The 14,233-nt window shown below is 40.1% G+C and overlaps 1 protein-coding gene across 9 annotated transcripts in view; it reads right to left on the reverse strand.

The window, feature by feature from the left end:
* Positions 1–14,233, reverse strand: part of CELF2 (CUGBP Elav-like family member 2) — a 423,961-nt gene that overhangs the window by 149,541 nt on the left and 260,187 nt on the right. For all 9 annotated transcript variants that reach the window (XM_067534964.1, XM_067534962.1, XM_067534960.1 and 6 more), the window contains one exon: positions 597–793. In XM_067534964.1, the coding sequence (XP_067391065.1) occupies positions 597–793 (197 nt within the window). The remainder of the gene's footprint in view (positions 1–596; positions 794–14,233) is intronic.

Here is a 14,233-nt window from a genome sequence, read left to right on the forward strand (position 1 = left end):
CATACATACTCAGAGAGATAAAGAGTTAAGGATAAATATATTACATATACATCACAAATGAAGAAAAAGGAAAGCTATCTTTTGGATGAGTAAAACCAACTGAGTAAGTCCCTAATGTGACCTCGGGAGAGAAATCAGAAAACTGGAAATGAGGCAGGACTTCTTTTATTGCCTCCAGAGAGGTGATGTGGTAAGATCCTAGTGCTGCAGTGTCTCCTCCTAAAGCCCTAAAATTATTCCCACCTGTGGTGCTCAGAGAGTAAGTGAACGGAAGTGGAACATTATATTTTTCATGAGCTAATCCAAGGAAACTGACTGCTCAGGTTTCCATGTCTCTCGGCAATAATAATTTACACTAGGGCTGCATTCTTTTGTTAATTTTTGCGCAGTGGAAATGGTCTCTTCAAGATACCAGATATTTAAACTGCAATTTACAAAGAGGAGATAGCCAGTAATCTATAGGTATTTAGAGGTTCTCATCTTGTAGATCTGCTGGCTGGCTCAATACAGTGTGCTTCAAAAGCTGACATCCCTTAGGAAATCCTGTACGAGAGGTTTAAAATAGAAAGTAAACAAACACAATCCTACTACTGTACCTTTGCTTTGTGGTGGGTTCTGACTCCTGTCTCGGAGAACGTTAATCTGGTAGACGGCTCCATAAGGCTCAAAAAGTTCTTTTAGCTCTTTTTCCGACCATGAACGTGGGATCTGTCCAACAAACATCTTAATGGCATCTGGGTCTGGTTGGTCTGAGTGATCCAAAGCTCCATTCATCTTGTTAGCTGTGCCGTTACTAGAAAGTGGAACAAAGAGATAATAAAAATATAGCCTTAGTTAGGAGACTGAGCATTTTTTACGTATAGTATATGCAGAAAAAGATGTCAACAGGACACAAAGGGGAAAAATCTGTGCTTAATAGTATAAATGTTACGAACAAAAACAATGCAAAAATGGCATTACATTTTTCATTGACTGTGGTTTTCACTGCAGGCTGCTGCTTAATATTGTTATATCAGAAAAGAGCTGGAAAATACAAGCCACAAACCAGTACTTGTGCATCTTAAAGCAAAGGATAATTATAAATAAGTGGAGATTCCCATACACGGCTGTTGTAAACAGCACCAAACCAGCTATTGGCAGAAATAAGGCAGTGCCTGAATTGTGTGTGTTGTAATAAGTCACATGAAAGGAATATGAAATGCTTGGCAATCTGTCAGATGACTAATGCAAGATGCCAGCGATGAATTTGCAGATTGTGTGAAGCATCCATGTGTGCATCAAATTAGGATAATATTGCCTAGAATGGAAAACACTCCAGCTATGCGGCTGGTTGCTGCCGATTAGTTGCCTACACTTTTGAAAAGGGAATGGGTGCACCCTGGAACAAAGAGCACAATTCAGAAGGGGAAGACAGTTGCAGAATTGTATGCTTTGTTCAGAAAATGAAAATACTGCTTCAAAAAGTTTAGCGCCACATGAATAACATTACATATTTCAAGTCATTCACACCCCATAAATTCCCTACCTTATCTGATTTCCACACGTAGTTCAAAATAACTACGCATTTTGGGGAAAAAATAAAAAGTATTTTATTCTTGTAGATAATTTTGAATTCGTTGGAGGAGGAAAACTGCATATCACAGAGTACAACTTTTCCTAAATGTTAGGAAAACGTATCATTTTATATACTTAATAAAGGAAAAATGTACAAAACTAGAATCGGCATCAATAACTAACAATGATCATTTCAAATTAATTCCCTTGGATCAAGATTTCCAAAAGTAACTAGTGATTTTGGGTGACCAATCTGACACACCTTAAAGAGGCCTGATTTTCAAAAGGTGCTGAGCATCCACCATCTGAAACTCAGATGCAACTCTTTAAGGCATGTCAAAAGTTGATCAACTAAAAATTGAGGCACTCAGAATCACCAGTCACTTTTGAAAATCTTGGCTTTGGATGATAGGTTCTCTACAGTGGCGTACCGTGGGTCTCCGGCGCTCGGGGGCCAATACTTGCATCTGTGGGCCTGTTTCCCACTCTCCCCTACTCCCACCCTGATGGCTGTGGGGGCAGCAGGTGCGGCAGGGAGTGGGAATGACAGGGGCAGATGCCCCTGGGCCTGGCGGGCCGGGCGGGGAAGGGCATGACAGGTTCTGCCCTGGAGCCCTGCCACTGAGTTGGCTGCCTGGCCCCTGTGTAGACAGGGTCTCCGTGGCTCCCTGGTGTAGTTGCACCCATCAGGGGGGGCAGAGGGGTCAAGAAGACATTTGCTTCCCCCACAGCAGAAGCCCTCAGCCTCTGGCAGGCCTGAGCTGGGGTTGGGGTGGGCGCTGGGGATGTCAAAGCCTGGTGGCCTCTGGCCCCCTGCAACAGCGGGGCATGGCTCCTCCAAGGAGGGCCCCCTCTCACCTCCACATGCGTACGCCACTGGTTCTGTAGTTGATAACTGCTCACAAGAGAACACCTGTATCACTCAAGGGCTGGAAACTGCACGAAGACCAAGCAATATATTTTATTTTTTTTTTTTAAAAAAAAGCCCTGTATAATTTCCCTGCCTTAGGGTTATAACTCAGGCAAAGACAAATTATTCGGTTTTCAGTACTTCACTTCCTCTGAAGCACAGTGCACCTGAATACATTAATATGCCCATATTAACTTTTGCACTTTTCCTAGTTACTGAAGAGAGGAGAAAAAGTTACATGAAAGGCACATTTCAAAACCAATGATGAAAAGTTTGATCATCACTTTTGTCCAGTGTCTTTAGCGTGGCTCAACGGGCAATGGCATAAACATTCACTCATTTATTAACCTTCAGTGACTCATCTCTTTCCTGAATTGCTGCAGGAGAAAAACCTGCAGATCTGCTCTCAGGCAAAATTACTATGGATTCTAACAGGAGTTTGGCCTATGTGAGGGACTGAAGGATTTTGCTCATCCCTTACTTTTGTCTCTAGTGTACAAATATTCTTGCTTGTCTTACACCCCTTCTTTGTTTCAAAGCTCCTTCACAGATCACAAGAACCCTAATGTGGCTGCTTGGATATTTGTGGGATCGTTGCCATCACCCGTCCATCTCAGAAGAACAAATGAGAGAGAAATAATCCAACAGAAAAACAAACGTCCGAGTCCTGCAAGATGCTCACTGCAAGCTTCCTTCCCTACCCATGCGAGTCTCACTGACTGCCATGGGGTGCCTTGTGACCCGTACAGAGCAGCTTGCAAGTTTGGGTCCTCAATACTTATCAGAGTGAGATGCAAGACTCACTGAGTGAAATTCTCTGACCAATATTACGCAGCAGGCCAGACCTAATGATCCCTTCTGGCCTTGAGAACTGTGGAAATGTATTTCTCACTTACAAAGTGATTTTCCTTTGAAAATAAAAATAAAAATACATTGATCTATTCAGGGGAGATTTTCCAAGACATATATGGCTATAAGACACTGAACACCCAAGACCATCATTTACAGTCAGGCCCTTAATTGCCATTTGAGCCTTGAAAAATAAGGAGGATGTTGTTTCATACAATTTTAGAAACATTAACAAGCTAATTCTTCAAGGGACCCTCGGCTTTGATGGTCCTTATACTGGTTCATATATTTTGGATAGCAAGCCAAGATTACTTGCCTTTTGATTTCTTTTTTTTAATAATGTTAATGTGTAACAATATTTTAGAAACTCAAACAAACATAATTCATTTGTTAAAGTTATGTTTTCCACTTCTTTTCTCCTCCAGTGCCTCCTTCAACATATACACACAAAGCTATAGGGTTAAAATTATGCCACAAATTGCATTTGATGTGGGATAACAAGTACATACATTGATAGAGTTGTTCTGGGTAAGAGTAAAAAACAATGGCATGGTGATGGAACCACTCTGTTTCTAACTAATACGATAACCAAAACTGACCTTTAGAAAACACATCAACACAAACAAACAAAAAAGGAGGTGTTCATTCAAATTCATCCCAGTCATCATTATGGCCCTGATTCAGCAAAGCACTTAGGTATATGATTAAATCCATACAAATTCAACAAAGCCTAAATATGTGCTTAACTTTAATGGAATTTAAATAAGAAGATGCTTAATTTAATCCTAAGTGCTTTACTGAATAGGGATTTTGTGTTTAAAGTTCAGCCTTTGCTGAAGTGCTTTGTTGAATCAGGACCTAAACAACTGAATTAAACAACTGTTAACCTAAACTGTTAACCTAAACAACTGATTTAAAACTCCTGGGTTTCTATTCTTGGTTCTGCCACTGACTCTCTGCATTATTTTGGACAAGTCACTTAAACCTTTCTATGACAATTTCTACCCATTGCTACACTTGTGCAAGCCCGTTGACTGTGGACAGGTGAAGGGAGATCAGAATTTGGCCTTGTGCACATAAACTTGCCCATATGTCAAATGGGTTTATAATATTTTCTTAGCTTGCATGGGTGGTGTTGGTCTTAAAAGCATATTGACACTGAGAGCCAAGTTATAGCCACATAAATCAACTGTGTTGCTGTGGGCATACATAGGCCAGTCTTTGAAGATGCCTCCTGGTAGCTTTGGAGTTTTCTCACTCACCACTGAGTGCAATGAGAATGGAGGATAACACATCCCTTGAGCCCACAATCTATTTTCGGGTTTTACAAAAGTGCCTATCACTGTATGTAGCTAAAACATTAGGACCATTCATAAAGACAAATCAACTGGAAAAAAAAAATAGGGAGGGGAAAAACTGCTTTTCATTAACCCAATTCCTAAAATCTAGGAGCACATGCCGAGAATCACAATTCCACAAAAACATCTGCATTAAGATTCAGCTATCACATTACTTATTTCCCCAAACAGACAAGGTGCTTCTGAGTAGGGTCTGTTCGAGATGAGGAGATTAGTAGCATAATCTCCAAGCAAGCCCCTGCCCAAAACTAAAAAAGGAAACTCTGACAAAAGAAGGGAAAACCCATGCACCCTTAACTTTCTCTTGCCTAGGAAATATTTTTGTATTAGGCTGAGACCTGTTAGTCATCAATGAAAATAAGCCGTCTTGTCACTTGGCTTTGCTGATACACCGGAACTCAGAGGAAGTGGCTCTCTCCCCCTTACTCAGGAAATAAGGAAAAAAAAGAGAAACCACACATGAAACTATTTCCAAGAGGAAACAAACCAATACTCTTGAAAGCTTAAGGCCTTTCTTGAAAGTGGCAAGCACAAAGGGAGCTGTGTCTGTGGGACACTAATGAGAGCAGAATCCCATGACAATTACTGTCAGTACCCAGAGGATGATATACGAAGAAGAAAATTTAGGTTATGTGGCCAGCTGCCTTTGCGCTGCAGTAAGTCTCCCTCTATGGCCAATTTAGTCCACTGGACTCACGGGTGATCCAGTACGTTATCTTAATCACTGACAAGGTGTCTTCTATATTGTGGAGAGCAGGCTGAGGGCAGAGATTAAGCCAGTGAGTGGCTGACTGCTTGTGGTTGCTGCCAGAGCATCCTTTTTCTCAATTTGTGCCATTTTCCTTCTAATAACCTACCTATTGTTCCATCATTTCAGTAAGCTGACAGGGCCACTCTTTGAGGAGCTAGAGATTGTTTTGATATTACTTACATTGAGCAGCAGCACCTCACACTTGTTTTTAATCTCAGCAAATCTACTGAGAGTGAATTTATTACTAATTAGAGTGGGGCCCCAATACCACAAGGTTTGGATCTGGATCTCAAGGTCTCTCTTGAATTCAGATTCTGGGTACCAGTCCAGGCTCATTACCAGTAGCATCATTACCATCAATAGCAACAAACCAGTTGTTTAACAGTCATTGGTAATTACCATTAGGGGTGACAAATCGTTTCGGTTCAGGCCTGTTTCTCGGCATGATGTGAACCTTTCCGACAATTTTATTTTGGTTAGTTTCTCTCTCCATCCCAAGTCTCACCCAACTCCAATTATTTAAATTTTTTGTCCAGATTTGCTTTTCCTTCTAGGCTCCAGTGCTACAAAACTGTAAACAAGTGATTAACCCCTCTTGACAGTATAGATGTAGAAAGGCTGAAAAATATATAAGAAAAAACAGGCTGCAAATGAATAAACTATTAAATCCATCTTAATAAAGAGGCACTTTAATTTCATAGTAGTAAATATTTAGTGACAGCGCACATAGGCCCCAACGGGGATTGGAGACCAATTAGGTTAAGTGCCGTACACACATAGAAAAGGGACAATCTCTGCCCTAAAATCCTTACAATGTTGAAGTTGATGTGCTGACCATATAAATTACTGCATTGTCATAAGCACCCTTTACTTGGAAGGATCACAAGGTGGTTTACAAACTTGCCATATACAGGAATGACTTCATCCTGGGGTGACATGAAACTGCGGTTTTTCGACACAGCACTGTAATATGTTAATCCAGAATGTAAAGAATAGTACCATCTCCAATTGAAATTCTGAGGGGTGGGGGAGTTTATACATGCAGAATATAATTACCCAAATTGGATTTTGGCCAGGACACTAAGGGGCGCAACCGTTCACACAATAAAATAAAAGAGTGCCTTCTGGTCTGTAATAACTACACTATGCCTCCTGGAAAAGATGGCCCCTCCAGTAGCTTATTGTCCTGTAAGCACTGCCCTGGGGCAGTGGTTCAAAACCGACTCAGAGAGAAGAATCCCTCTTTGTAAATCATCAGCATCTCTTGATGTAACACCCCGTGCTTTCCTTAATAGAACGCCTATAAAATTACGATGTTTCATGATTTTAAATAAATTAAGTTCCATGTATATCCATAAAAGCGAATGCTGAATAACACAGCAGCGTACTGCAGGACTTTCAATCCAGTGCATGCAATCATACTGTACACAAGTAATGCAAGATATATAACGCCCCCTCCTCCCTCTCTCAGTTTTGCAACTCCACTCATGCTCCCCTTGTGCTTCTGTAACAAACTGGTATGCAGATACAATTGCAAGGTTGTCACTATCTTGCATATCAAGGCCAGTTGGAACATCACAGCAACGCAACAGGGAGAGAACTCCCATCCCTTCATCTCCCAAAACAGTGGCCCTTATTCATACTGTTCCAGATTATGGCCCATGACAAACAGCTGAGCAGTTCTGAGTCCATCCAGTAGCAGGCAATGGCACATAAACACACTATGAGATTAACTATTTTGATTGCAATTTCAACTCCAGGCATATAATGCTCTGAGTGAGTCAGTTCATTACATTATTATTTTTCCCTTGCCATTTTCTAATAGTAAGGAAGTGCTAGTGTAAGTAATGAAAGATAAATGCTAAGATATTTTTCACAAATTGCCTTCGTGGTTTGCAGAAAATATTGGTAGTCATGTCATTGCTTTAGAAAGCCAGAAGATGAGGGAATCCCTTTTACTGGATCAGCAAATTACACAAATGTAATTATTTATTCCCAACTAATTCACAAAAGGGTCATTTTTTCAGGTGTTGGCGGAGCCCAGCTTCTGGCACTGATCTGTTTGCTAAATCTCTTTGGTATATAATATCATACAAACCACTGTAACCAGTTGCTGTAATAGACGGTCTCCTGTTTCACTGATGAATCCAAATTTAGCATATGTAGCTCGAGATTTGTATCCTTGATATATGGATACACATTATTATTATAGGAGCAGCTCAAGAGACAAGGGAAATCCCATTAATTTCTGTTAATATTGGACCATAACTATTCAACTTGCTGTACATATTGGAGCAAATATGATCCTTTACTATGGAGCTTATAGCTTCATAAATTGGTTCTAGGAATTCTGCTGCCCAGGGCAAACCTGTAAGTGCCTGCCCCTACTTGATTACAATTACCCATGCAAACAATTACTGGTTGCTTAACTGCCCCAGGCCATCAGCTGCTTAGCCAGCATGGCTGCTGCACAATCTACCCTAGTCAAAACAGATTGATTTAAGGCCATGATTTCAGACTGAACTCTGACTGCCTTGCGCTTTTAGCAAGTTAAACTACAGATTAACTTTAAGTTGATGTCATATTTTTGGAGAGCAAATGTTTCCTAAGTTGTGCAGTCAAGTAACAATACACCTGCAACCTTTGTGCATCTGCTGCATCAAATCTTCAGCCAAAGCTACGGTCAAATCAATTATTAAAAGCAGAGAAATGTATAGTTCTCAGCTCTTCCAGTTAACTATGCCTGCACATTCACTGTTGAGTGAATTCTCTCTCAGAACAATTTGTAATGATCTACGGATACATGCAAACTATACACGACCACTTAAATCGCAAAGTTCATATATGCAGCATGGGGAATAAAATATACTCCTTCAGCTGCAACAGACATAGGCCTCTACATAAGGTTATAAAATGGCTTTGCTACTTCAGCCAATAATAGAAACAACTACATACACAACTGACCAGATGTATCAGTCTGGACCGGGTACCACTCTTTCCTTTAAGCATTCAATGGTCTAGTCCCCTAAAATGGATTTTCAAAGGAGCATAGCAATTTGGGTGCTTTACACCTTTAGGTTTTTTTTAAATCCTAGTCTATATATCATACTACAGCTGTGGCTAGTGGAAAAAACTTAGAGGTCAGGTTGTACAGACCTGTGCTTTAGGAGCTGAAGGTTGAGAGTTTCTGCTCCTTGAAGTTTAGGGTGTGTAGATAGCTGATTACCATTAGAACAGTGACTGTATGTGGCCAATGGCTATGGAGTACCTAACATGTCGCATTTAACTATTGACTGCCTTATTTTATCTTGCAGAGAGAAGTGAGTCACACACACACAAAGCCATAACATTACAGCATACATTTAAATGGAAAGCTACCACAATGTTCTTTGCTCTCTGTTGACCTGCTCAAAGACACAGTTGCTTTCATATATATTTGTCTCTGTGTGCTTCAATTGCACATTCTAGTACTAAGGATACCAAAGTCTGTAAAAAACACTAATTTTATTCTCCTTCAAACCCTCTCTCAGAAAAACACCTCTGCCATACTAACCATAAAACACTGGCAGTTGACCCCAGCTAGGATGGTGGTGAACAGTGATTACTGCTTACTGTACACTTGTTTGTTTCACTCTTTGACATCGTCTCCAGCTGTGTCTAGACATGGGATTGTAAACTCTTTGGGGCAGAGACTTTTTTGCTTAAGAGCCTGTATCATGTCTAGCATAAACAATGGGACCCAACAGGGGCTCTAGTCACTACTGCAATTCAAATAATAAGTGCAAGAGCTCATGTACTTGTGCAGTTATAATTATGCTCTTGGAACACTGATTTATATATATATATCTATTTTAATGTAACTGATTTTGAGGTAGCTGGCCACTTAATACTAATGGAAGTGATTACTAATGTTGTGCTTTCCTAATTAGACACTTTTGCAATGAAGTGCACTTCTTTTCCGTGTGACAGGAGACATTTATTGGCATTAACAGTTTTTTTTTTTAAATTTGATTACACCAAAATGCTCATACACTTATGACATGCCGGCATCTGAATTAGAATAATGCCATGCGCTTAAAATTCTGATCATGTAGGAGCATCTGTTTTCTTGTCAACAATCTCAGCCTCTCCACAGATTCTAAACACTTATTGCTAAACATTTACTAAGTTATTACTCAATTCCCTTCTTCCTTTGAAGTCCAAAAGACTTCAGAAAACAGATATAAAAGATTTTTTTATGTTTTAAAAGGGGATAACTTATAAAGTGCCAATTTTAGTGAGTTGTCTTTCCAAAATGGCATTTATCCACATTTTCTGAGGTTTACAAGGATTTTCTTAGTTGTAAATGGGACACAATGTCCAAGAGAGGGGGAAAAAGACATTTATTTAGAAAACCAGTACCAGTTCCCCAGCAGTAAAGCCAAATGATTATTGCAGGAAGAACTTTAGAATCTAATATATCACGTATACACACAACACACACACAAATGGAATGGAAGATCACAGCACTGCTCATATTTAGGATTTAGCCAGATTTATTTAGCTGTGTTTATTTATGTGCAATACCTGAAATTGTCAATTAAAGTACGCTGTGACATTCAATTTTCTCAGGATTCTTATTTTTAAAAAAATATATAGTATCAGGCCTTCCTTTGTCTCTTCTACCCTCTTTACAAATATCAACAGAAATAGAATTATTTCCCAAATTGTAATGTAATTGTAATTTCAAGTGGATGAGCATCATTATATCAAAATCCCCCTTAGCTGAATTTTTTTAAAGTCATTTCTTCATTTTTTGACACCACATCTGGCATGTAGAATACAGATGATCATTTGTTTATATATCTGTCTAACTGCCTTTTCCAAACACAGCCAGATGGAGCCTTTCAAAATCAAATTAATTTCAGATTAATTCACTCTGGACCCACTCCAGTTTCATGACTCCATGCTTTGAGGCACCATCTAAATTGATTTAGAGTCATGAACTTAAAGAGCTCAAGTCCTTAGGTATAAGAAAAAAAAATAGTACAAGATCTTTCTTGCATACCAAAAGAAAAAAAAAGTCAGCAATCACAAGTTGCTGTAGTTTCAAAAAAAAAAAAAAAAAAGTGTCTTTATAGTGTCATAATCAGCCATAAAGAATTTCATATTTCATCTCCCTCCCTCCCACCCCCTGAAAAAAAAATCACAGTGAAATTTACATCTTCAGTGCTCTAATGTCTCTTGATGTGTCCAATAAAATTTAGCAACCTAATTCAACACCAGAATCAAAGATGTTGTGGTAAAGTTTTGCAATAAACAGCTGTCACAATAAGAGAGCAGACAGGTAATATTAAAAATCTCTAGTGCAACAGATTTATCTAAGGAATTATAAACAAATGTAGCCTGCAAATATACTGGGCTTACATGTTGTCAATCGCTATGGATGCCTTTATTATCTCACTTGTTTCAATTGCAATTTGGGTTTCCATGGAGATGTAACAGTCAACTCTGGAAAATTATAAGATAAATGTCAGGCAGTGATAACACTGTTAATGAAGCTTCATTGACAAGCAGCACTATGCTTGCAATAATAGGCATATTTCTATTAGCATATGTATAACCTGCCCAGGAAAAAATATAACAGGGAGAAGGAATATTTAAATAAAATAGAAAGTGTGTTTGTGCGTGCGTGCGCGCGTGTAACTATCTTTATTTGAAATGAAACTCTACGATGAATCCCTAATGAATAGGAAAGATACTGGCTCTAAATTTAATTGGTTAATTCCTTTTGAAATTCTCACTCTCTGCTATCTCTCCAAAAGATCACTTTGCTGACACACGCAGCGACGCAGACACATTTTTGCACAGTATGACACTTGTTTCCTTACAACATATGGTTGGAATGATCTGTTTCACATGGCACTTAGGAGCGTGTTTTATGGTGCACAAGTACGGCTGCCAGAAAGATGTGCACCTTGAAGGACAGCCCCGCCCCCTTCCCACCATCCCCCACTAGTGCATCCCTCCCAGATTTGTGTGGCTAGCCCACCTTGACAGAGGGCTCAGTGAGTTGTGATGTGATGTGACAGACACTCTGCCAGCAAGGTGCTCAATGACTCTGAGCTGAAGTAGGGCTTTCTGTGATGTGGACCGAGACCTAACTTTCCCAGCTGAGTTCAGGGCATGATTTGCAGCGTGGGGATGGCACCAGAATGTCAGCGCTTTATGTGAATGGGTTAATTATATTGGAATCTGGGTGGTGAGCTCAGGATGACAAAGGAACAAATTATAAGGACACTCCAAGTCAGTGTGGTCTAATGGAAAGGCACCGGATTTTGATTCAGGAGACCTGGAACCTGTTCCAAGCTTTGCTCTCATTCATTTGCTGTGTGTGACCTTGGGCAAATTGCTTCTCCTCCCACTTTCCTCTCCACCTTTTTGTCTGCCTGTTTAGATTGTAAACTCCTTGGGGCTGGGACAGACGCTTAAGGGCAGGTTGACACTAGAAGTGCTACACTGGTGCAGCTGCGCCCCTCTAGCACATCTGATGAAGACTCTTCATGCCAATGGGAGAGTGCTCTCTTGTCGGCATAACTGTCCCACTTCTGTGGTAGGTGGAAGCTATGTTGGCGGAAGAGCATCTCCTGCTGACAGCGCTGGTGTGGACAGCACTCAGGTCTCTGTAACTTGTGCCGCTCGTGGGGGAGGAGGATCTCTTTCACCCCCCAGAGCGACTAAGTTAGATCGATTTACGCGGTAGTGTAGACCTGCCCTTAGTCTGTACACAATGCCTAGCTTGGTGGGTCTCTGCTCTCCACTGGGGCTTCTCGATGTTACTGTAATACAAACAAAAATGATGAAAATCAAATTCAGGGACTGGCTTGGTCCAGTGGGAGAGAAGGAGGAAATAGCATTGAAACAAACAAAAAAATGTCCATAGCCCCAACGGCCTCAGGAAAGTAGGCAGGAAAAGAAAGCCTCATTGCTATAGGTTATCTGCTTTTTTGAGCAGTGCTCAGGTACCGGAGTGGTGGATGCTGTTCTAAAAGGTAGCTAAATTAGACAGAGCTGTGCATGAGATGGGAGAAATGCCGATCTCACAATTTTCAAAAGAAGGGTCAGACTTGCCAAGGGAAAGGCCTAGAATTTCCAGTCCCCTTCTCCACTCTCTCTCTCTCATAGGAACTCCCCTTCACTCTCTCCTCTTCCATCTTTTTCCTATTTAATAATGAAAAACCTACTTGATTGTTGCTGTTCCTACATCCTGGGTCAACAAAGATGACAAGGATGATAACTGCACCACCGTGTAAACAGAGAGTTAGATAACTGGCCCAAGGTTTCACAGTGAATCAGTAGCAAGTAGAACTCTGTCATTTTGCTATTCAGTGGCCTGATCCAACCATTGGACAACATTGTGCATGAAGGAATCTTGATAACAGCTGAGAGATACAGTAGCTCAATGTATTATCACTAAATTTAATAATTTAGGGTAGGCTTTTCAAAAGCACTTAAGGGACATGGGAAGAACAAGTCCTACTGACTTTCAACGTGCTCCTCAATCTCCTGGATGCTTACAAAAACGCCATCCCTTAGGGACTGATTCTGCCAACCTTACTCACTTGGAACAGTACATTATGCCATGAGTAGTCCCACTGATTTCAGTGGAGTTTGCCTTTGGAGTAAGGTACTACTCAAAGTGAAGAGGGGGGCAGGATCAGGCCTTTGGGGGTGGGTGCAAATATTAGGGCATACCTCAATTCAGCTCAACTTCAGTAACTCACTGGGAAGTTATGTAAATCTCATTGCCCAGGTAAGCAACCATGATGAATGAGTTACAGCCGGGAAGCCGTTCATCTGCAAACCTCAAATGTTGAGATTTACTGCTGCAATTTTTAACAATGCTTGATTCAATTTTGCAAGACAGAAGCAAAATATCTGTGCCCACGTTGAAGTGAGTTGCTCCATCTCCATGATGTGTATGTTCTACTGCAATGTGTTTTCTCACCCCTTTGTAAAGGACTAGTTTTCATTAGCATTTTGGGTTGCCAAAGTTTAGTGTTTTTACAACTGTGAAAATGTCGGATACAGAAGAAATAAGATGGCACAAAATTAACCAGCAAAGGATCTCAGCCTTTAATGTAAACTGGAAGGCATAGTTACTATGCTTGAAGTTGTGTTAGAGCATCTTTTATTTATCCTAATCTTGCAATTAAATTGGTTTGCTCCACAGGACAATGTGGTTACAACATTACTTTGAGGTTTGTGAAAAAACAAACATACATAAAAATATATTTTTTTTAAAATCAGCAACTGTCACTTTAAAGACATCATTTAAGAAATAAAAACCTCACAAGTATTGGATTATACTGCAATGAAAAATGTATTTTACCACTAAAAGAAACCCAACCAGCACCACCACCGCCCCCTAGTAGCATTCCAAGATCATATGGCAGTGATTCAGGGAAACACTTTTGACTTTAAAGTAAAACATCCATCTTTTGTTTTGAGTTTCCATGGTATTCTGAACAAATGTATCCATAAGAAAACATTAGAATGCAGCCATTTTGGAACTTGCCAATTTGACAAGAAGATATGCCTGAAAATTAGACACAACTGTGTATTTAAGTCACAGTAAATACTTCTAGCTGGGGGAATTTAAAAGGATGAGGTCACTTCCTAATTATATATTTTGGGGAAGAGCTTATCTTGATGGCTTATTGTTTACTGTAGTGGTTTTATTAGCAGCTGAAAAAGGATTCTAGTCTTGGTGGACAGTCTGACAGCTTTCCAAGAGAGATACAGCCAGGGTAAATGAGAGGGGAGAGGAAA

The sequence above is a fragment of the Emydura macquarii genome, unplaced genomic scaffold (genome assembly GCF_026122565.2).
Source record: "Emydura macquarii macquarii isolate MOO-44397 ecotype Brisbane River unplaced genomic scaffold, CSIRO-AGI_Emac_v2 contig_3470, whole genome shotgun sequence".
NCBI lineage: Eukaryota > Metazoa > Chordata > Testudines > Chelidae > Emydura > Emydura macquarii.